This window comes from Vulpes vulpes, chromosome 5, assembly GCF_048418805.1.
Source record: "Vulpes vulpes isolate BD-2025 chromosome 5, VulVul3, whole genome shotgun sequence".
NCBI lineage: Eukaryota > Metazoa > Chordata > Mammalia > Carnivora > Canidae > Vulpes > Vulpes vulpes.
In genome coordinates this window covers 132544089-132568517 of record NC_132784.1, presented here as the reverse complement: position 1 = coordinate 132568517, position 24429 = coordinate 132544089, and the positions used below count along the sequence as shown (strand labels likewise).

Sequence of the window (24429 nt, the reverse complement as noted above, 5' to 3'; positions counted from 1 at the left end):
TTGTTTGTTTCAACGTCTTAATGATCCCAAATCTAGCTAGGTCTTTTTCATTAAGCTCAGGTGTGGCTTATGCTAAGAACACTTTGTTTGCTACGATTAGATTTGCCTGTACTTTCAGTATTTTACCACTTTTCTCCTGGGATGTGTCTATGTGTTCACACTATGCACCTTGGTTTGGATTCTCTGGCTTCCGTTGGGCTCCCTGCTGCCTCCACTGTAGACCGTGCTCTGCTGGAGCGTGTTTTAACCAGCCTCCTGGTCCCCTCAGCCTCCCACCTGCTTGTCTCTACACTTGATTGGTTTTCTCTTTCGTGAAGCAGCGTGGTTTCTTTTATCCTATTCGGAATGAACAAGTAGATATTTCTAGGTGGTTTTTTTTTTTCTGATTGTTTTATGATTCATTATTTAGAGACTCTGTTCTTACTCTGAGACTTTAACAATCGCTGCCCCTTCCCTCAGCAAGAGAAGAGTACTCGTGGACCTCATGTGATGGCAGGTGTTTCTGGCAACCCTCTGTGCCTAAGGTGTGCTGTTAGCGCCCTGCGGTGGTGGCGGACCTCCCATCGCAACCCACAGGTCTTGTAATTTGGGCTTATAAGTTTGTTCTTTCTGGTCTATTTTACATTACCTCTAGATTTCTTTTTTTTAATTGGAATACATGTTTAAAAAAACACACACACAAGTTGTAAAAGCCTCCTCCACCGTTTGTCTCCCAGTCCTGAGCTCCCTCTACAAGTAACAACTGTTTTTAATTTTGTCTTTTTCAGGAATTCCTTTATGGGTACAAAAGCAAACATAAATATAAGTTCTCATTCTCCTGCTTGCCGTCTGTGCCTAACAGTGTAGACGGAGGCGTGGGCTTGGCTTGGCGCAGACCAGTTCCGTGCCGGGCAGCCACATACACCTGCAGGGCGGAGGTGGAATGTCCCTCTGCCTGTCCAGGTTCCTTCTGTCCTGGGTGCAGCGTGTCCTGCTGTGCCCCCCCCCCCACCCCACGACTCTCGGTCCGGGCACAGGTCAGCAGGAAGGCACAGCCCCTGTGTGCCCTGGGACAGAAGAGACCGTGCGGCCTTTTAGTGTTGTCATTTGTTTGGCATCCAAGCCGGGTCATCAGTGGCTCCTGTTGAATCGCGTGTGGGCCAGTCTGGGCATTGTCAAACTCTTGGGGTGAGTGCACTTGTCTAACAGGACCTGGGACCACTCTCCCTCCACCGGCAATGGATGGGGGTGGGAGCGATGGTCCTTCACCTTACAGTTTGAGGACTGTGGGTGACGGTACTTGGAGATACGGTGTTTGATGGGCATAAAAGAGAGAAGTTGGGGACCCCTGGGTGGCTCAGCGGTTGAGCATCTGCCTTCAGCCCAGGGCATGACCCCGGGGTCCCAGGATCGAGTCCCACATCGGGTTCCCTGGAAGGAGCCTGCTTCACCCTCTGCCTGTGTCTCTGCCTCTGTGTATCTCTCATGAAAAAATAAATAAAATATTTTTTTTTAAAAAAAAGACAGATGTCGGGGGCACCTGAGTCGCTCAGTGGTTGAGCGTCAGCCTGCAGCCCCACATCGGGCCCCTGCTCAGCAGGACACCTGCCCCTCCCTCCTGCTTGTGCGTGTTCTCTCTCTCTCTCTCTCTCTCTTGCTGTTTCTCTCTCTCTCTCAAATAAATAAAATCTCCAAAAATTTTAAAGAGAGAGAAGTTGATGAGGCCAGGAAGAACCACTGGGTACTCCAGAGGAGTTGTGTTTCTTAGGGGAGATAGTGTTTGCCTAATTCTGTGGTCAGTGCAGTCCTGGGACCCAGAGCCAACAGGATGCAGCAAAATCAATCAAAACCTTTTTCTGCCTTTTCAAACACGTCTGCCTTCGGGTCCAGGTGGACCCAAAGGGCCACACTCCTGATCCAAGGCTGTGCGGCGCTCACTAGTAACGGGCCGGCGGTGGCCGGTGCTTTCGGCGCAGCCGCCGTTCTGTGTGCGATAGTGGAAGCAGGTGCTCTGTGTCCCCTCCACGTGTCTCTGGGGTTCATCCAGATGGTTCCATTTTTTTTTTCTCAATAGTTTTTGCCATCTGAACTTAGCCTTTTATTAATAGTAGGCAGTTAACTCCCAGGCAGTTGTGTCCAGTGGAAAGTGAGGGGAATGATGCACCGTCCTCTTTCAACAAGAAGCTCCGCTCCTCTGAATAGTGTGATTTACGTTCCAAGCCAAGTCCCAACTTTTTCAAAGAACTCCATACTCAAGGCAGCCAACTTTGGATACTCTTGAGAAAGATTAAAATCCATGCGCTCCTAGTATCCGCAGAGGCCGGAAAGCCATGTGGGAGGAAATAACGAAGAAGGAAATGGACATTGAAATAGAGTGGGTCAAAAAAAAAATATAGATTGGGTCGAAAAGGAATACTTTACTTAAAAAATAAAAAAGAAAGAAAAGGAATACTTTTAGGCAGAAAGAAAGAAACGAAAGTATTGACAATAGTAGTTCCCATTCAACACGAGCTTTATTTTTTTTTTTAATATTTTATTTAAAATATTTACCCAGGCTGCCCTAACACGAGCTTTATTTAACAACAAATAAGCAATTTGACTTCTGGTGTCTAAAGTCTGACACGCAGTTTGGTGAGCAAGGTAGACGGGACGCATCCATGGCTTGAGCATGAAGTCGGCTCCGTCACTGTGATTTGCGTGGAGCCAATATTATGTTAACACCACTCCCGACCTCTGCCAATGAAAGTGAGCACTCGATTGAAATGCTGTAATTCATTATTCTACTTTCTTGCTACAAGTAATACATTTTGGACCTCGTAGGCCAGTGAGAGGTGTTAAAAGTTAGAACTGGAATCTATTTTGGAGGCCTTAAAGACGGCAAAAATTCTGCAACTGATGGCTGTGGAATAGGCCCATTAATACTTCATTACCAATTTATTTGACATAACCCATGTCTTGCCACAGCGAGAAGCAGTTGGTTGCAGCAAATCTCGGGCATCCTTTGAACAGTTTTACAGGCTTTCTAGACGCTTCAGATAAGAAGCAGCGTAAGAGCTATTTTTTTTTTAATATGTATAAAGAAAATACTGTGCTCTCTGTCACATGCCTGGAATTGGAGCCTGTGGTGCGAATACCTCAGAAGAGCTGCCACATATTGATTACTTCAGTTGTCTCCGTTTACTTATAAAATAAATGAAGTCAGCTCTTGGCTCGTCTAACTCCCTAACGACCTCTTCCTTCATTCACCTCCTCTTTCCAAGCATTACCCTAGGACGACCTGGTGGGGCCAGTTTAATGACAACATCTGAAGGAAAAAAGAGTCCCGGATCCTCGCCTTGTGCCAAAAAGACAAACAAACAGAAAGGGCAAGTCTCTGTGCAGCAGGCATATCAGAAGGTGTTCTCGGCCCTGGAGCGTAAGCTTCCCTGCAGAGTAGGGCAAAGAGAAATATCTGTAGGAGGCCTGGATCGAGGACATCCCTTCAGTGCCTCTGGGTGGGTGAACAGCCTCACGCCACCCACAATGAAATGTGAGAAAGGTGACGGGATTGCATCACGGTCCGGGTTCCTGTTGTCCAGCCCAGCACCGTTTCCTGAGCACCTGCTGCGTGGAGGTCACGGGGAAGGCTTGTGGGCACCCCGATGAAGGAGGCATAGTCCTTCTCCTCTGGAAGCAGGCTAGGAAGGCTAACAGCCGTGCTCAGGCGAGCAAGATAAACCCACCAAGAATGCAGAGAAGAAGGCACCGTTAGGGGAATCTGAGTGCTCAGGAGAGTTGAGGTTCTTTCCTCCCTCCCCTCTTCTCTTGCTAAATTTCCTTCTCGTCTATGTTTCTTCTCCTCTGCTCCTCTCCTCTTGTGCATGCCCAGAGCAGCAGGGCCTCTGACAGTCTGTGATCTGGAATGATCCTTGGCTCTGCCAGGAATAGTCCATAGCATCCACTCTAATAAAATGTGAACACCGACAACCCCCTAGTCACAGGCAAGCCCAGTGTGAGTAAGAACGTCAGCTGCGAAGTTGGCCAAGTCCAGCCACCACGTAGCAGCTTTTAAGGATGTTGTAAAATTCCTTCCATAAATAATGTTGGGGGGAGGGGGGATAAGAGCCAGAACCTCTCAGAATGTCAGGTTCCTTTTCCGGCCTTCCACCCAGTAAGGCAGGGATGCAGTTCTTCCCTGGGCGATGGGCAGCTTACTTAGACTTAGATTATATTGTGTATGGAGACATCAGAGGGAAGAAAAACCCAAACCCCTGTGGGGGGGGGGGGTCTTTTTATATGGCCATAAAAGGGAAATGGTTAACGCCCACGGTGCTCCCAGCTGAGATTAAGGGAGTGTCTCTCCCAGCAGCTTTCCAATATGAAGAAATCAAAATCCCAGTCCTTCTGCCCGTGGTTTCACGGCCCCGTGGCCTCGCATAGGAAACCAAGGCCGACTTGTAAAACACTGTGTTCGCAGAGCTCAGAGTTTCACTTTACCACACTTGCCACATACAGACGCATCGGCTCAAATCGGAACAAGATGTGATCTTACTGAGAAAGAATCCTTGTAATATCACGTTACCTCCCCCTGAAAATTCCCCCCAAGCACGTATAAAATCCAGAAAACCTAACGGAGAACCCTGGAGAAAGCCTCTCCGGCTAAAAAGCAAGCGGCATTTACTTTCCTTGTATCGTATTATATATACATATTACAATTATGTCAACGATTAAAAGCATTGTCATGCTGCATTATGAACCGTTCTCATGTTTGGGATTAGATAACTCTCCCCCATACCCCCACGGATTCCTTTTATGTCCTAAGGGCAAATCCTTTCTCTTGGGTCAGGAATGTAATAAGGTAGGTTTTCCTCTCTCTGGGATATTGTGTCTGTCTCACTGTGTTTAAATTGATGCAGAAAGCTCTTCAGAGCAAAATACAGTATTTTCTTTGTATATGAGCCAGCAGTTGACTAACCCACAGGGAATTTCTGTGTGTTGAGCATTTTAAAGGTACAGGTTGGGTATGTTTGAACGGCTGAAGCTCAGTGGAAGCCACTGGGAGAGTGGATTGGCCACGGCTCTGAGAAGAGATGCTTTGTCTCTCACGTGGTCTTGGGGGGGGGGGGAGGGGGGGGCAATCACTGTTCTAACCAATCATTTTTTAATGATAAATTAAGTCAGGAACATTACCCAGCTCATTTTAATAATAATGGTTCGAGACAGAACTAAAGAGGAATTACAGTTTGTGTAAATGTAGGTTACGTGTAATTTAAAGGCATTTAGCTACCAAAAACGAGTTCCCTAAAAATAGCAGTTTTCTCTGCACCGGTTATAGGAATTGTTAACACATCCCTCCTGGGGGTCGAACCACAGACCCTGGTATCCAAAACCAGCTATGTGCCATTTGAAGTAAAGGGGGAATTTCTCTTTGATTTGCTCTCTCCTTCCAGACCACCAGTTGCCAGAGGTCAAGGCCATTGCCAACCGAGGATAACTTCCTTAACCCTCATAACGTTGGTTATTGGTTTTGATAGTACCCCGGGGTCTAGGATCTTGGAATTCATACAAAGTATAAGCAGTACGTTGTGTGTGTGCGTGTGTGTGTGTGTGTGCGCATGTGCATGTGTGTGCACGAGGAATGCTTATGTTTCCTTCCTTCCTTCCTTCCTTCCTTCCTTCCTTCCTTCCTTCCTTCCTTCTTTCTGTTTCAGGTCACCCTCTCTTGAGAGTGCACTTTCTGTAGCATTTAAGTTTAAAAAAACGTCCCCTTCTGGTGAGCCCTTGGGCTCTTTCTTTCTGACAGATGACTCTTTCTTGACCTCACCTGTGTTCCCCCGATCCCATCTCTCTCCCAGGCGTGGGTGAGAAGTTTTGCACTAGATCCTGTTCGGGTCTCTTCCACAAGTTTATGGTGCACCAGTAGGTAAGTTTCTGAGCATCAGGAGCGTCCTCCTGTGGGAGATAAAGGATAACCCCATGGAAAGACATTGGCCAAGCAGGCCTGGCACAGAAGTTGACATGAGCCAAGGTGCAGTGCCCACAGCCTGCGTGCCTTGTCCCTAGAAACAGGACAGGAGAAGACAAGGCAAGAATAATCCTAGCAGGGCAGCCCGGCTGGCTCAGCGGTTTAGCGCCGCCTGCAGCCCAGGGCATGATCCTGGAAACCCTGGATCGAGTCCCACGTCAGGCTCCCTGCATGGAGCCTGCTTCTCCCTCTGCCTGTGTCTCTGCCTCTGTCTCTCTCTCTGTCTCTATGAATAAATAAATAAAATCTTTAAAAAAAAAAAAGAATAATCGTAGCGCAGCCAGCACCTTCCTGTGGCCTGGAACCACAGTGGTCTCTACGTGACTGTTTCTCAAACCATTCTGGTAATACTTACTCTTGGGGTTGAGTTACCTGAAAACTGAAATGCACAGAAGACACTTTGCAGGTTATATAGATAAGATGACAAATAGTTGGCTTTCACCTTAAATAACCAGGTCACAAAATGTGAACCAAACATTGAGTTTCAATTAACTGCAAGTCTCTGGGTTTCTTTGGCAAGTGCGTTCACTCTTTTCCCCCTACAGAGTGTTAAAATTCATAACCTTTGAACCCGTTTCTGCGCTATTATAATCACTCTGTATTAATATTCCGTTCATATGCAATGTGGAGGCAATTCTGAAAGCCACCTATACGTTGACGGCATGCGCTCCAAGGCCAAAATGAAACTCTTTAAAAGTTGCATGATTACGCAATATATACTGGCCACGTTTTCCTAGGAAAATGTGCTTATGAAAATATGTTTAATAGAATCAGGCCCCCAAATTGAAAGCATATTTTTCAGAATAAATTAGCCCTTCTTGAGAAAATGAAATTTTTACTTCGGTAGGGAGGTAAAAGGCAAAACAACAACAACAACAACAAAACCCCCCCAAAATGTAGGAATGGCTCACATTCAAGGAAAGTCACCTCCCCCACGAGTGATTTCACCGTGGGAAGGATGGTTCTCAGCAGAAGGCGGGCCAGCTTCCCACTTTTCTGGAAGGGCCGCAGATCATTTCACACACACACGCACGCTCACACACACTTTTTTTTTTTTTAAGTTTCAAATTTAAACCTGGGTTTTCTTTCTTCCTTTTCTCCAATCGCAAACGATGTATGAGCAACCTCACTTCCTCATTGCTGTCTCTTCCAGCACGGGGCAAGATACCCATGACATTAATGAGATTTGCACAAGCAGATTAAAGATGAATATGCCCTTCAGTCTTCTGTTACTTTAACAGCACTGCATTAGGAAGAAATCTCTATATAAACTACAAAAAAAAAAAAAAAAAAAACAATAGCCAGGGGCAAAATTCCAGTGTATAGCCTGATTACAAGGGTAACTTGGCCTTTTTTTTTTTTTCCTCTCCATCTGAAGCATTATTGAATTATTTCAAGAGAAACCTATAGTAAAACCGAAGATTGTGTGCTTTCCCCAGCCGGTGGAATGTAGCATTCGCGGTGAGGATTAGCTCTTAAATGCCAGAGCCCTTCCCCTAGAGCTGCATCAACATTGTGACGGTGGGCAAAAATGAGTTTTAGAATTCTTTTTCGTTAAGAATGTATAGGAACCAACGAAGATAACTCTGAATTATGTCACTACTAGCTCAAAACCTCCGTCTACGGTCACAGCATAAAAAAGGGGGGCTCTGTTTGGTGCACCCTGAAGGCATATGAGAGGCTGAGGTTTACAGATTGTTGAGAGTAGAAGAATCACAGGAAATTGCTTCTGTTTCCTGTGGCTTCTGGTTCTCGAAGCACACACCGAAGGCGGCGGACTGGGGGGTGGTGCTGAGACCTGGGCCCACAGCAGTTCTCGACGTGGTATTTCCAATAACACACTCCTCCAACAAATATTTATTGAGCATTTACTATGTGCTGGGCACTGTTCCAGGCACTGGAAATACATCAGTGGAACAAAATCAATAAAAACCTCTGCCTGCGTGGACTTTACCTTCTCACGGGGAGGCAGACCATAAATCGGAAAGCCTGTGCGGAGTGTGCTGCGTTCCGGTGATGAGGGCCATGGGGAGGATGGAGCGGCAGGGCCGGGGCTGAGGAGGCTGGACTATAAATGGGGTGGCGGGTCTCACTGAGGAGGGGACACTCGCAGGAAGGCTTGAAGGGGGTCCAACCATCCCGGCTTAGGGACCCCCCCCCCCAGATGAAAGCCACGCGTCCCCAGCTGCACGGCCCACATTGTTCAGCCTCTGGGTGGCCTTTGTCTTTACGGCACTGGCTCTGCTCGCCCTTCGGGTGCTGCTGGGACCAGGTGGCATGTGTCCCCCGCCCACACCCTGCTGTGTCGGGTCTCCGTGATCCTTGGGTGCCCCCCCTTTTCCATCCTGTCTTGCTGGCCACTCAGACGCTGGTGACCGGGCTGCAGATCCTCGGGGGCAGTCTTTGCATGTCCGGCCCTGCACATCGCCTCCATCAAAGGCTGTTCCCCAGAAGGGAATTTTGCAGACAGCTTGGGAGAATCACCGAGGGTTTAAAGGCTCAAGGGGCCTGTGATTGATGGGACGCTTTGGGGACTTACAGGCAGGCCACTTGCCCTCCTGAAGCTTGCACTGCCCCCTGTGGCTCCCCCTCCTGCTCCCCCACAGCTTCCTACTGCCCAGAAGCTGTCACTGGAGGAGGCCACCTGCTGGTCTGCACCCAGCACACCCACCCTGTGCGCCCCGTGGCCTTGGCAGGCGGGCTTCTCTCCCCCGCCTCCTTGCCCTCCACCATCCAGCTCGCCTGCGTCCTCCGCACACTCTCCGTGGGTCAGACTTGTGCAAACTGGGCTTCGTGACTTCCTTCAAGTTTTGGGGGGGGCTGATTGGACACAATGGGGGTAGGGAAGGGGACTGCCGTCGTGCCTCAGCTGCCACCTTTCTTAGATCCCTGCATCTTCAGGCCTGTCTCCTCTTGGATCTCCTGCTGGAGATGTCCCGGGGGGCACTTCCAGTGTGCCCCGTCCCAAACAGAAACGTGATCGCTCACAAATTCTCCCAGAATCTTTCAAGCGAGAGACTTCCTCATCACCTATTATTACCCCTCTCTCTAATTCACCAACGCAAATGATCCCACAGTGTCTCTCCATTGGCCCTTTCTCTCCATCCTCTTCTTGGTGGCCTGGGGTTGGGGGGGGGTGCCCTGGAGCAGTCAGCACCTCTTGTGATTTTGCTCCAGCCTGGGTGTGTAGCACTCGTCCCTCCAAAGTGCATCCTCCCTGCTCCCTCGTTCGCCCTTCCCGTATTACACACGCGCGCCCTTACCCCATGCTGGGTGGGGTTGGCCAACATCCTGCTCTCCCTTGACCCTGGACCTCTGTAGCTTTAGTCCCTCCTCCGGGATACACTTTTCTCTGTGCCAGCTTTCCTCTTTATTCTCGATTCAGCTCATGTACCTGCTTGCAAAGCCTTCCCTGACTTTGCTCTGTTATGTATCCACTTATTTCCCACTCGCGCCATGTAAAATATCATCCTCTCAGACCCAGTGGCCATGCCCTACTCACATTCCTTTTGCTCCTAACGTACAAGTGAACGAATTCCTACGTTCTCATCGTCTGGGCCAATGTTCTTGGTGTAAACTCTAGGCCTTGATACTAACTTGATCAAGAAAATCGGGATCTACGGATGGGGTAGTCAGTGTGTGCCCATATGGCATAGGGTAGTTTATGCTTCCGTACTCATACCTGCCGGCGATAAGGGTTGAAGGTGTTTCAAAGGGTTGCCTGCCGTACACCAGGGTGAGTAAGTTAAGAGTTCATTGACGCGGAGCAGAATAGTCCCGCACATTGAAAAGCTTGCTGAAGTAGAGATGTCTTGGGGCTTCCCCTCCATCCTGTGTTGGTGAGACACACCTGGGAAAGCCTTGGGCACTGGCTGCTAGTTTTCTACGAGGTGGGGCTGGAAGGCAAGGAAGAGGGTCATGCATTCTTTGGGGTAGCTTGTTTATTAATTCCAAAGGTGTCCATGATGTGAAAGCTGATTTTTTAAGCAGTGCTCCTTTCTGCATTCCTGCAGCCAGTCTTGGACGAAATCCAATGGACATGTCTTACTCAATCTTGCCTCTTCAGAGTTTAGCACAGTAACCGTGATATCATAAATAAGCATTGAGTTAATAGTGAATGAATGAGTCAGCTCAGCGGGGACGTGTGGGCAGATTTCCAAGTGGATAATTTCACCCGTTCACCTGCCTTCTTCCTTTCTTCCAAGAGCTCTTGAGGTTTGCCCGGGTTTGTGTCATTAGCAGCTCCCGCCCCTTCTTTGCACACATGTACACACACTCAGTGAACCTCCTTTTGACTCTGAAGGAAGACCCTTAGCGCTTTTCACGCAGGAATCTCCCCTAGCAATGCAATGGGCAGAAACCCTCGGGGGCGAGGATTGGCCTGGGCCGGCACCAGAACAACTCTTCGGCCTCATATCTTAAAAGGATTCCAGAAAAAAAAAAGAGTCTTGACTTTTCTCCAAAGATTAAAAATAATTGTCACTTGAAATTCAAATACATTTTTACTGTTATTATTTCAACATATATTTTAGTCCTCGACATTATGATTTAGAAACTTGTAAGACAAGTGTGCAAGTTTAAAAAGCAGGCAAGTTTAAGGGATGATAACCATCCCTTAATGTAATGTTCAGAGTCAGGCTTCAGGGATGTGGAGGGAGCACGGTCACTTTTATAAGGGCCGTGAAGACAGAAACCACCCATTCAAGTCAGATCGCATCTGTCACTCATCTTTGTTGATTTTATTCTTGAATTTCAAGTTTTCTCCCAGCCACGCTGTATATTCATGATCTTGACAAAGAGCAGGGCCTGTATGCTCAGGTTCCATGTGGATTGCCAAGATCATAAAAATCATGAAATAATTAAAGGCTAAAACTGAGTAACTTCTAGATAATGGAGCTCTTAATATCGGTCGTTCCAAACAGGAAAAGTTCACAACTACTTTTGCATTCAGGGAGACTTTAAAATTGAGTCTCCCTTGTTCTACATAGAGTAGTCATTGTGTGTGTGTGTGTGTGTGTGTGTGTGTCTGTGCGTGTGTGTGTGTGTGTGTGTGTAAGCATGAAACATCTTAAAATTAGAAGTGCAAGGGGCCCTGTTACAATCGTATTTATATTATTGTACCAAATCCAACCTACCTTTTAAAGTTTTATAACAAAAGAAAGGATTGTTTTGACAATGGTTTGAAGAGTAGAACTGCTCTCTAAATACTAGCAGGAATTATTATTATACAGAGAAACTACCCATTAACCTTCTTTTCTCTTCATGGCAGAAATCCAAGCCCACAAGGTGGGAGGATTTTAATCCTCTGGGACACAGTTCGGCTTCTGAAATCTTTAATTTGGCGATCTGTGCCATTGCTGTGGACAGTAATGCTTTCCAGATATCCTGGATTCGTAGAAATGATCCATCCGTATGAGTGACTAATTCATGTGGGTCCTGGGAAAGGTTGCATTTTGTGGCCACCTATCCTGGGCCCTCTTGGTCCTGCTGTACTCCCGGTCTAGAACCAGCTGAGGAACAGGAAAGCAGGGCTTTCACTGTGTCTTTGGAGTTCATGGTGTGACCAGAAACCTTGGCGCTCACTGTATTTGGTGGATTGGCTCATGGCAAAAAGACAGAAAAGAAAAGAAAATGTGTTTCGGAGGTTTCGTTTTCCAAACGATTTCAGCCTGTGATTATACAACTACAATCATCTTGCCTGTCTGCCATTAGGATTCTTCTTATTTCTAGAAAGGATGCTACTAAATCCTTACTTGCTTGACGCTTCGTATTTTTTTCTTTTTGGACACGAGGTCCCCCCAGTCCATTTACTTAAGAAGCGTTTGTGTTCTTACTGTGACTGAAACAAAAGTTGGTATGTAAAAGAATAAGATGAAAAGTAAAATGAACCCAGTAATATGTAGGAAGGATGTCAGCGATCTTAGATTGCTTGAAGGATGTGATAAAACCATCTTACCTCTGTTTTTAAAATCTCGGTGGGATTTAAATGCTGGCTCTTCCAGAAAAAAAAAGTTCTCAGAAGTTGTTGTTGTTTTTTAACCAAACGCACCTATTAAAATGTGAGAGAATCTTAAAAGAGAAGAGTGAGTTACATTGATGTTTTGTAAAATAATTTAGAAGCGAGAGAACAAAATGGTAAAAGAAAGTGTTACACTTCTTACAAGGAATTAGAGGCCCTTAACCCACTGTCAAGAATGAGGATGTTTTGTTTTTACCAAAGTAATGTAAATCAGTCAGCTAATCCATATTAATGGTTACATTTTGCTTTTTAAAAATTCCTCTCAAAAAAATAAAATAAAATAAAATAAAAATTCCTCTCAAAAACTAAGATTTTCTAAGGTTTGAGGTCATCTGAACATTCAGCCAGTATACTGTTCTTAGGTGTACACGATTTAGACTCAGGACCACATGCATTTCTCGAGGGGGCGGAGATACCGCCTCCGTTGATGATATCACAAATTAGACACTTAAAAGCTAGTAATTTTGTAATCCAAGATACCAACAAAACCAAAACTATAGAGGTTCTGAACTAACTGTACTTTATTTTCCAGGAGGTTTTAGTAAATGTTCATGGTCCCCGCTTTTTTTTTTTTTTTGGAGGGAGGATGAGGGTTAACATCTTTATTAACACGTAATTCATATACCATGTGTGAAGTGAACAAGACAGCCACTACACTACAGAAATCCTAATTCACATACCGTGTGATTCATCCATTTAAAGGATACAGCTCAGTGTATTTTGATATATGCACAGAGTTGTTGGACAACCATCCCCTCAATCAATTTTACTACATTTTCACTGTCCCCCAGAGAAACCCCACTTCCCAGGCTCTTCTCAGCCACAGGGAACCACTGGTCTACCCTCCTTCCATATAGACTTGCCTGTTGTAGGCATTTGTATAGATGGAATCATACACTCTGTGTCCTTTTGTGACTACCCTCTTACTTAGCATGGCCTAGCAGGTGTCCTTCTTTTTTACACACTGGTTCTTTGTGGGAATGTGCTGGAGCTCCAGTGCAGTGGAGCACGTGTCCTCCCTACGGGGCTGGGGTTGGGTGCAGTTAATTCCCATTCTCTGAATCCAACATTGTGAAGCCCTCTCTTCAGACATTTACTTTCTTAAAGAATTTTGTCTTTCTTACACACAAAAGAAAGTGGTTTTGTACCTAGAAACAAGATTTGATTACCTGTCTGTGAGAGGGACTTCATTGATTTATTCCTTCTTAACCAGGAAGCGGGTTTGTGTTTTTTGTTTTTTTTTTTGCTTTTTATCTCAGCCTAATTCTTAATATCTGCAAACCAGAAAGAAGAAAATATTTTATTTTTATAAAGAGAATGGTGTTTGTGCCCAAAACCTTGCGTCCTTTTGGTATTTTTCTGCGTAATTTGTAGTTGTATCAGAAAACTGAAGGGTACCTGGATACTTTTATAAGCCAGCGCGGATTCAAGCCGTTGTGTTGGGAGGTCTTCGCGGAGGTCCCTCCCACAGAAAGCATCACACTGTAAATACTATTAGGAAGTTTGATGGGTGCCAACAAAACCATTTAAATTATTTTATTTATCTCAAATTAAAGCGCATATAGAGATAAAGGACCTATTTCAGCCCTAGGAGTCTATGGTTGCTGCTTTTTTTCTGCTTTTGCTGAGTTGAAGCTGTTAGGAATCCAAATGTAGTGTGTCCCTAATAGAATCTCATGACAACTGTACAACTTTTCAGAAATGGCACATGCATCAAATACACATAACAAGAAGGTGTATGTATGCCCCCTTTCAGATGCAAAGTTTTGAAGGATTTTTCTTGCCTAGTTTCTTATCAGCAAACAATTTCAGTTTCTCTCTCAAACCAGCTTGAATGTAAACTAAGCTTTAATCCATTATAAAATATTTTTTCCTCTTTCTCTTTTGCAGAAATATCTCTGAATGACTAAGAGATAGTACCAGTGACTCTTGAACAATATGGATTTGAACTGCTTGGGTCCACTTATATGTGGATTTTTTAAATATAAATACAGTACAACACTGTAAATGTATTTTCTCTTCCTTATGATTTTCTTAATAACATAATATGCAAAATATGTATTAATCAACTGTGAAAATTATCAGTAAGGCTTTTAGTCAACAGCAAGCTAATAGTAGTTAAGTTTTGGGGGAGTCAAAACTTAACATGCAGATTTTTTTTGTGTGTGTATAGGGTGTCAGTGCCCCTCATTCCTTGTTGTTCAAGGGTCAACTATAATAAATTTATATTATAAAATCAGGAAGCCTATTGAAAAGTGAGCTTATTTAAAGTCGTTTACTTGCTTATATCCCATCCTCTGCCAAAATAGGCGGCTTTTTAAAACATACTTTCTCAGCAAATCCTTAAAATTGCAAATTATTGAATTCCACTAAACATACTGACTCAAGCCTCGTTTATGAGCTCACCTGGTGGCAATGTGAAAAGGTTTTAAAAGAAGCATTTCTAGTTTCTGGGAAGGCAAGGTTTCCGTTTCATTTCCTTCAGTTTTAAAATAAAATCTGTGGCCTCAAATTGTAGAGTATTCATGGGTTAAGATACAGAGAAATGGGGATGCCTGGGTAGCTCAGGGGTTGGGTATCTGCCTTCTGCTCAGGGGGTGATCCCAAGGTCCTGGGATCGAGTCCCACATCAGGCTCCTTGCAGGAAGCCTGCTTCTCCCTCTGCCTCTGTCTCTGCCTCTCTTTCTGTGTCTCTCGTGAATAAATAAAGTATTTTAAAAAAGACAGAAAAATGTAGCAATAGGATGAGTCAGAAATAAAACTGTCCAGCAAGCATCCGACGGCTTCTTTGAACCCAAGCACCTGCAAGCCGGTGATGCAGGTCCCAGGGTCTTGAGCATTCATATATGAAACACACCACTCTCCAGGTCTTTATTTCCTCTCCTGTCAGAGCAGCAGTACTCTAAGTGTGTGTGTGTACATGCATGTGTGTGTGCACACGTGCAAGGGGCCTCATACACGGGTGATCCAATCCCCTGGGGTATTGGCCTACTGGAGGCTGTGCTCTTTGCTTGTACACGGACCCTGGGCCATGAAACATCAGGGTACTTTGTAGAAGCTTTTGCAACTGGTGACAAAGTTCAAAACAGCAGAAACGGGCAGAAAGCCAGGGCTTTCTTTTATATATATTTTTAAATTTTTATTTATTTATTTATTTATTTATTTATTTATTTATTTATTTATTTATTTTGTAAGAGATCAGTTTATGGTTAACGGTATGGGACAGACCGGGAAGGTACCATGGCCCATAGTAATGAGCTTCCCAGGAATAGACTGACAGACTTACAAGCAAACAGAGGGACAGGGAAACAACGCCAAATGGCTGAGAGACCCAGGCCCAGCCTCGGTGGTGTACCTGGGCCCTAGTTCCAGTTCTGCCCTGGGAACCTGGGGGATGAGCAGGACCCACAGGTGCCTCAGTTCTTGTAAGGCTCCCATCTCCTCACTCCCTCCCGTCCCTTACTAGCAGGCTGGGACTTCTCACATGTGGTGTATTTCCAGGGCTAGAGAATGGTTGGTCTGGGGGTGGGAAGGCAGGGGCCTGGGTAGTACGGGGTTAGCAGCGTGCACACAGGGGAGCACGTGGGGTTGGTGGCCAGCGTGGAGCCTGAGCTCCTCTTGGTGCTGGTCTTGACCTTTGCATCACCAGCTTCCCTTCTGCATGTGGATGAGCTGCCTGATTTGGGGAGGGAAGGGACTTGGTTCAGCGAGGCATTGCCTGTCCACGTGCTGGGGCTGTGAGAAGCTTCGAGGGAGCAGCTGAGCTGAGCTAGGAGACTTGTGCTGAGCACAAAGGGGGGGAATGGGAGACACCGGGGAAGCCGGAGGGCGCTTCCAGGGATGGCGAACCCCTTGAACAGCCGCCGCTTTATTGGGAGAGCCGGAGCAGTGGGCGCCCGACGGAGGGGCCAGCAGGTGCACAGAACTGGCCGCGCCCTCCCTCCAGGGAGACCACGGTGCAGCCGGAGGGGACTCTCCCAGCTTGGTCGAGCCCACCGTGGCCTCCGAGTAGCGGGGGTCTGTCCTCCCGCAGCGCCGGCCTCCGGGAAGGACGCTGCCTCGACCTCCCTCTGCGCCCCGGGCTCTCCCCGCTGCACGGTGTGCTGTGGGCACCCGAGAGGTTCGATGTGTTCGCCAGGTGCCCGACGAAACGCTTGCGGTCCCGCTTGGAAGGGGGGCAGGTGGAGAAGCAGTGCGGGGCCCGGCCGTCCCGGTCCCGGGGCTGCTGCACGACGGCGCGTCCCCGGCCCCGTGTTCAGGCGGGGAGGGCAGGAGCGGCCCCGCCGAGGGCCTGGGCTGCAGCCCTGTAATTTACTCCATCTATCTCTTTCTGGAGCTTGGGCCGCTGGCAAATTGCATGTCTTTGTGTTGGATTAGTTTGGACTTTAATCATGCATTATTTTCCCTCCAATTAAATTATTTATATATTTGATTAACGTTTTCACTGCTAGGAAGTCAAATGTTCAATGGAACCACAAATAAACACATGCCCATTGAATTTCAGGCCGGCTTCACCTGGGAGCATGCTGTCGGTGGAATGCTAAGAATCTGCCGTGCGGAGGCTCCTCAGCTACCTGGGATTTGGGTGTGAGCAAAGTCCACCAGGTCCTAGGAGCACAGAGGGGTTGGGGTGGCAGGAGTCTCTGGCCTCCCTCCTTCCCCTGGCTTAGTCTAGGATCCTGACTTGTTTCCTTCCTGTAGTTTTTTGTTTTTTTTTTCTTTTTCTTTTCCCTAGCACTGAAACCTCCATTCCTCAAATTTTGCTCCCTCAGGCTTGACCAGCCTGACCAAGAAAGTCAGGGGCCCTGCTAGCCCAAGAAGGAAACTGAAATCACTTCGCCAGGGGTGAGCAAACCCGTGGCCCGCAGGCCAGGTCTGACCCCCTGCTTGTTTTTGCACAGCCCGTGAGCGGAGAATGGTTTTTACGGTTTTAGATGGTTGAAAAATATTTTTTAAGAATATTTCTTGACATGTGAAATGTTCAGTGTCAAAGATAAATAGCTGCACCCATTCATTTACACGTTGTCTGTGGCTGTTCGCCTAAAACAGCCGCAGAGTTTGAGTACCTATGACCTTTCGGCCAGCAAAGCCTTAAAATACTTCCTGTCTGGCTCTTTACAGAAGAAGTTTGCCAACGCCTGATCTAGTTCATCGCCCAGATTTAACAGATGAGAAAAATTAAGGTTCAAGTAGGAGAAGTGACCTGTCCAGGGGTACACAGCTCATCAGAAGCTGGTCTTCCCATGCCCACCCCATGTTCTTCCCACCGTAGCCTAGGGCCTGCCCTAAACGTGAGCCCTCCGTGACCACTCGCTGCAGAGGCCAAAGCAGCTTGTGAAAGGAGGGTAAATAGGACACAGGGACATGCAAAGTCTATGATGTCTTGGAATTTCAATTTTCACTCGAAATCTAGAGTCAGGAAATATCTTAAGCCTACAGTGCATTTGAACTACCCAAGTAGGCAGAAAGATGTCCTTGTATTTCTCTAGAGTAATTGATTACATCCTGTGCTCAGCACCAGGACCTGGTCCCCGCCGGCCGGGGGGGGGGGGGGGGGGGGGTGGTGGCGGTGCAGACAGAATCTCATTTCAAGAAAAATAACTTGTGGTCTCCATCCAAGTTTGCACTCAGGAGCAGTTTCAGAAAATTACAAAAGCCTGTTGGGTGGAACTCAGGTCTCCTGTACAGGGGCCGAGAGGGAAACCTGCCCCTGGACGCTGACCTTTCTGGAAGTGAGGTCGCTCCTACGGCCTAGTGCAGGTTCTTCTGCGTTCCTCCCCGCGTGGAGACAGCTGGCTGACCCGCATGGGGTTCTTGGCTTGGAATTTTCAGGTGTCCCAGAGGCCAAGCTCGACAAGAGTTGGCGAGGGATAACTCTGAAGTGGCGTCTTCTGGTACCTGCGCTCTTGTCAGCATCTTGTCCGCTCTCTCCTCTGCCTTTGCAGTGGGTCCCACCTACACCTTCGTAGGCAGCTTCTCAAACTTCCCAGCCATGGGTTGAAACCTCTGCTTGAGAGCCTTCTGTCGCTCTTCCAGCCAGGCGTGCACCTGAGGGGACTAGCGGGGTGTTGGCTTCTCCTCGTCGCCTCACCCGGAGGAGCAGACCCCTTCCCTCTCCTCCCAGAGGGGACCTCCGGCGTCCTGGGGAGGGGAACACAGCAGAGTCTCTGACTTCACTGACCGCCCTTGGCACCTCCCCTGTCAGTCATTCCAGTCCCCCTGAGTGAGGGCAGTTAGCTGGGTTCCCCCTGCTTGGGGGCAGGCGTCCCAGGGCTGCTCTCTGCAGGTCGTATCCTGCAGTCTGGCTGCCCATTTGGCTCCGTATGCAGCATCATAGGTGGGCACAAGCTGGGCCCCCTCAGCAGCACCCACCCAGCCCGTGGAAACTCATGCGTCCTTACTGCGCTGGGCCGTGGCTGTGCTGCGTGCCCCCGGTGTCTGCTAGGCCCATCCTGTCCTGCCACGCGTGTTCCTCACCCTGTTCCTCAGAGGCACCACTCTTCTGCATTGGTGACCCTTTCTCCCCACGCCCTTCTATCTGCACACCTGGCAGGCCTCTACTCATCGCTCAGGTCCTACCACAAACGCCCCTTCATTGAAGAAGCTGACCCTGCTCTTCGGTGTGCCACATGGATTTGAGCCCCCCTGTTAATTATTTTTAGAAAACCTGCTTCCTTCCTTTCATGACACTGATCACAACGATAATTGTATAGTAATTTGAGGCATTATCTGCTTGGCTCCGGTGGACTGTCGTTTCCTTAGGAGAGGAAGCACGTCCGTCTGGTTCCCCAGCGCAGGGCCTGGTGTGGAGGGGACCTCACTACGCATGAGTAAATGCATGACAGACGAATGGAATGCTGCAGTCACATCTGTGCAGTAAGCATTGATTCATCAATGAGGAAAAGTGTCTGTAGAACACTGGAGACTCAGCTCAAATGCAACATCCACTCAGAAAACTCTAGACTTTCTAGCTCGTACTCCGGTGATCCCGCACATCTCCTCTTGGAGACCTGGGGATCTTGGATGACAAGCACCCGGTTCTCTTCAGGCAGTGTGCACGCGGGACAAAAAAGAGTGCACTCGCCAGTGTTGCCTTATTCTACCCGCCAAGGTAGAGTTCGCGTTTGGCTATCATTCAAATCCTTCTGAACTCTTGATAGTGTATAATCGTAAAGTGATAGAACACGTTACATTAAAATCGTATTGTATGGACACTAGGCGAAATGAAGCTGAGTCAAGATAAGCAGAAGCATCAAATTCAATCTGCTTTTGTCCAGTGAGACTTCAGTTTGCCACATGAGTCCAATCAACTCAGCAAATATTTACTGAGGACCTGCCAGGTGCCAGGGACACGGGCCAGCTGCTGAGAATACGAAGCTAAAGGATGTGGGTCCTGTCCATCCTCCAGGACTAGGCTCAGGCCCGGTTCCACTTCTGCTCTCCAGCTCGGCCTAGCTCCCTCCTCCTTCCTTCCCCCCTCCCTCCCTCCCACCCTTTCCCCCTGTGTTTTCAAGTACATCCACCCAAGGAGTCTGTTTCCAACAGCTTGGGAAACAGTGAGCCAAGAATAGTTTGTAATGGAATGGATTCGTGTGAATGGCAGTCGTCTGCGTGTCACGGGGGCTTCCAGGCTGGGTCCCCGGCGTACCTTGGGACAGTCCTGGCTGCTGCACGTGGGCTGCAGAGATGCTCTTAAAGCTGAAATGTAAAGATTGTATGTTGTCCCCTGTCCAGGACCTCTCTTCTCTTCGTACCCTTAGGTGCGCTGCATAACTTTTAAGAGCTACGAGTACTCAGAACAGTTGGCTTTTTGTAGGAAACCCTCATCTGTGTGTCCTGTGCTGCTGTACCGTTGGGAACCTGGGCTATGCCGTGTGGTTTCCTTGTGGAGCTTCCGAGGACCCGGGTTGTCTCCCCCTGGGCTCCGCTCAGTTCCCCACCCTCCTGTGTGCTCCGGCTCTCCGGCTCTCCGGGGGCTGTTGAAGAAGCAGAGGGTTCATGTAGCTGCCTTCCTCTGCCCTCTCCCAGTTGGTTTTCAAATCCAGAAAGCAGAAGAAACATCATTTTTCCCTGCAGCAGTAGGCCCCCTCCTGGAGGAACCGGGAAGGGCAGACTCAGGATGCAGCCTCACCCCCAGGCCCCCAGAGACCTTGCACCGGGGAGCCACAGCCTAAGCAAGATAGTAATTAAACGTCCCGTCACTACCATGCAGGGCATGGAATCCAAGGGGGGCTTTCCCCTGGTGCACGGATTCACTTGTGGTGTCTTTCTATGGACGTTCGAGAAAGTGCTCACAGGAGCCTTAAATGAAGGCAAATAGAATGCGGGGTAGCCCGAAAGTAAAACCAGCAGGATCAACTCAGGACACTGAGTGGACATTTAAATCGCATCATCATCCTATTTAAATTGACTTCAATTTGACCCAAGTCGAGAACCTTCTCTTCCTGGGGCACTCCTGTAGGTTTCTAGTGTCTTCCCATCTGACACCTGAGGTGTGACTCCAAAGGAACCAAATAAAAGAATGGTCCTAGGAGGACCCCTGGATGGCTCAGCAGTTTAGCACCTGCCTTTGTCCCAGGCCATGGTCCTGGAGTCCCGGGATTGAGTCCCGCATCGGGCTCCCTGCGTGGAGCCTGCTTCTCCCTCTGCCTGTGTCTCTGCCTCTCTCTCTCTCTCTCTCTCTCTCATGAATAAATAAATAAAATCTTTAAAAAAATAAAATTAAAAAAAAAAGAATGGTCCTAAAACTTTGAATTAACGAGGCGCTCAGGGAAATACATCTTCATTTTATTTTATTTTTTTCATCTTCATTTTAAAAACAAAGTTAAGAGAGTTCTCGAGGCTGGAAAAAACCTTAGAGCCTACGTAAGCCGTCCCAGTGTTGTGTGCACGGAGAAGGCTAAGATTCTGATGAGATCCTGAGACTAGTGTTCTGTGGGTCTCCTGGCTCTCGTCAGTTGGGCTCGTTCGTCCCTGATTATTATCCAAGAAAAAACTCCCACTAACTGGAACTAAAGCGTGGTTAGAGAAAGCACTTTGGGTTTTGTTACTCCCTGTCACAGAATGACGCGTGTGCACGTGTATGCGTGTGTGCATGCGTGTTCACTTCAGCCGCGGTGCTAACCTGAGGCCTAGAGTGCCTGAGAGCAGGGAAGTGCCCCTGTTGACCTTGACACCCCCACCCCCTGTGGCAGGTGGAAAAGGTGGAGGCCCAGCGAGGGCGCATGGGCTCCCGGGTCCACAGCTCCCCTCTTCAGAGCTACCTTTTCTGGGACCCCAGGCTTCCTCCAAATAGTGCCACTCCTGCTGCTTAGGAAGTATCCTTGCAGGGTTACTCAGAACAAACTTACTTAAGAAACATGCAAACTGGGGCACCTGCCTTCAGCTCAGTGGCAAGATCCAGGGGTCCTGGGATCGAGTCTTGCATCCCGCTCTCCGTGGGGAGCCTGCTTCTCCCTCTGCCTGTGTCTCTGCCTCTCCCTGTGTCTCTCATGAATAAATAAATAAATTCTATTAAAAAAATACAGACTAAAAAATATAATACTCTGTAGGTGAAGTTATCAAATGTTCCTTAGGGCTTGGGGCGGGGGCACTTTCTGGCCTCCCTTCTTCTGCAGCCTTCAGAAAGGAGCCCTACATCTCCATGTGCTTTCCTTTTCTTCTTCCAAACCCCAGCATATAAATAACGACCATATTCACGGCGAGAAGAAGGAGTTCGTGTGCCGGTGGATGGATTGCTCGAGGGAGCAGAAGCCCTTCAAAGCCCAGTACATGCTGGTGGTGCACATGAGGAGACACACCGGGGAGAAACCTCACAAATGCACTGTGAGTGTGTGGCGCAGGCTGTGGGCCCGGGGCTCCCGGGAGCCAGCACCTGTCCGGTTGGGGTTCGGGTTCCCCCGGCTTCTGCACACTGTGCTGATGGACCCAGCCGAGGGGGGCCCGGCCAGGAAGGTGGGCGGGCGGGGGGGCGGGCAGGGGGTGGTCTGTGATGAATGCGGGGGGTTCTGAGAAGGGGGATTTCTGGAATGGGGGGAAATCCTGGTGCAGAAGGACCACTGACAGCCACACCTGGGGGGGACAGAAGAAGCGCCAGACTTGCACCGTCCAGCAGGGGAGCCGTGAGCCCCTTGTGCCCCTTGGGGGCTTTCAGGTCCTGGCCAAAGCAGCCAAGGCACTGATTTTTTCCATTTAATTTCTTTTTTTTTAAATGTAATCATCAATAGCCTCTGGTGGCAAGTAGCTCCCACATTGGATAGCGGAGTGGCCAGCGGGCGTGTGGGCAGGGAGCGGCCAGGGCGCACCGACGGGCCCTGGGAAGGAGCACATGGCTACCTGCCCCAGCACAAGTGCCCATCACCCCCCAGGGCTCACAGGGCGAGGGGGGTGCCAGCTTTGACTTGAAACACTTAAGTCTATTGAAAAATAGAACCCACATGACTTCAGAGTTTTTCTTTGCCTTCCCCCTGGGTCCCCATGGCCGGGTAGAGACCCACAAGACCCCAGGACTAAGCCTGGTGGCGCAGTGGCCACTGCTCAGCCCTGTACTTTACATCTTAAAGGCCCTTTACAAACGCGATCAAATTCCATGCCTTTGTATGGCCACAAACCCATATTAGTGAACTTTGTGCTGAATCTAAAATCAGTGGGAATTTGAGGAGATCAATGAGCAGATAATGAAACCCATTGTCCACATTGAGTGGTCTATTAAAAAAAAAAAAAGAAAGAAAGAAAAAGGCCTCCAGGACTTTTTCCTAGCCCTGAAAACGCTGTCTCTTGAACTGCACCGAGCCCCATCTGAATCCCGATAAATGCAGAGTTTAGTGGACTTTTGTTCCTCGGTTTTGAAAAGCTGCTGACCCTCGAAATGTCAGTCTTTCATCAACGTTGAGGGAGCGCTAGGCATGAGCCGGGATTGTGTGGAATAATGCAGATTCTCCTGTTTTCCTCAGTTTGAAGGTTGTACAAAGGCCTACTCGAGACTAGAAAACTTGAAAACGCACTTGAGATCTCACACTGGAGAGAAACCGTACGTCTGTGAGCACGAAGGTTGCAACAAGGCTTTCTCAAATGCCTCTGATCGCGCCAAGCACCAAAACAGGACGCATTCCAATGAGGTGAGGCTCGGCCACGAGACTAGAGACCGGCCCGGAGCTCAGGGCAGAAACAAAGAGCCCTGGCGGCCCCGCATGAGGAGGCAAGGCCCATCCCGTTTCATTTCCTCTTGGCCATCCCCAGCGTGAGTGGGGCTCTGGGGCTGCAGGTGAAGGCCGGAGCCTCAGAGGTGGGGCGGCCTGAACGTGGGCCTGGTCTGGTGAGCAGTGCAGACCCCGGGGGAGCTTCACACCCCTGGTGCACAGGTCTCACGTTGGTCAGAACTGCCACCTACTGGCCGAGCGCTGGGAGCGTTGAGCTTCTGCGTTTCACCCCCTGGCTCTGCCTGGAATGGCGGGAATCCACGCAGGGCAGGACCCACCCCGACCCCGTAAGCAAGCAGCGAGGGTAGATCAGAAGTTACGTGCTGACAGCTGACAGCTTACTGCTAAGACGACCGCTTCTGCCTGCCTTCTCCAGGTGCTGTCTTCAAATGCATTTATCCAAAAAGACTTCTTTGGGGCAACCAGCCTGGGCTAAACAGGGTTTCCAGACGTTCTGAATTCCGAAGGCTCTTGGGAGCCATCCTCGGAAGTCCAGAGTGGTTCCTAGTCAGTCGTTTTAAGATGACGCACTCAGTAAGGCTTCAGGGTTCTTGGGTGGTTCCTGCGGGGTTGCTGTTACTTGTACATAGTTACCCCCCAGAGTTTCAGAGAGGCATGGAGATGACAGTGGTCTCAATGACAAATCATTCTTGCCCGTGTTTCCACGCACGCCTGCCCGCAGACTCCTCTCGGAAGGCCTAGCTCAAGCGCTGTCTTCGCAGCGAAGCCTTGCCTCGAACGAATCCAGGGGTGAACCAAAAAAGATCCCCGCACTTTGCGTGGCGACGGGGTGTTTAGCCAGAATTGGTTAACGTGAGACGTAGTTGTGCCCCCACTAAGTAGCTCGTCTGTTTGCTTGACATGTGTGAGACGAGGAGCCTTTGACGTGGCGCAGCAGCTCAGGAACCCTTGGTTTCAGCGTCCTCACCAGGTGTCCCTGGTGTCCCTTCAGCTTAAGAGGCCGAGCGAAAACATCTCTAATGGGAGGAACCAGACTTTCTTAAAAATACACTCACACTTCACCTGACATGCGCAGGTTCACACGCACCGACTGGTACGCCAGGGTCATGGCAGGAAAAGGAGACTTAAAGTCCTTTGGGATCTCTTATTATTAATCAACCGTTTGAGGATGCTTTAGGGGAGGTGCCACATCTCCATTTTATTTTTTTTTCATTTATTTATTTTTAATTTTTATTTATTTATGATAGGCACACAGTGAGAGAGAGAGA

General features: G+C 48.5%; 1 protein-coding gene across 4 annotated transcripts in view; it reads left to right on the top strand.

The window, feature by feature from the left end:
- Positions 1–24429, top strand: part of GLI3 (GLI family zinc finger 3) — a 269004-nt gene that overhangs the window by 228790 nt on the left and 15785 nt on the right. For all 4 annotated transcript variants that reach the window (XM_072760058.1, XM_072760057.1, XM_072760061.1 and 1 more), the window contains 2 exons: positions 21678–21827; positions 22955–23119. In XM_072760058.1, the coding sequence (XP_072616159.1) occupies positions 21678–21827; positions 22955–23119 (315 nt within the window). The remainder of the gene's footprint in view (positions 1–21677; positions 21828–22954; positions 23120–24429) is intronic.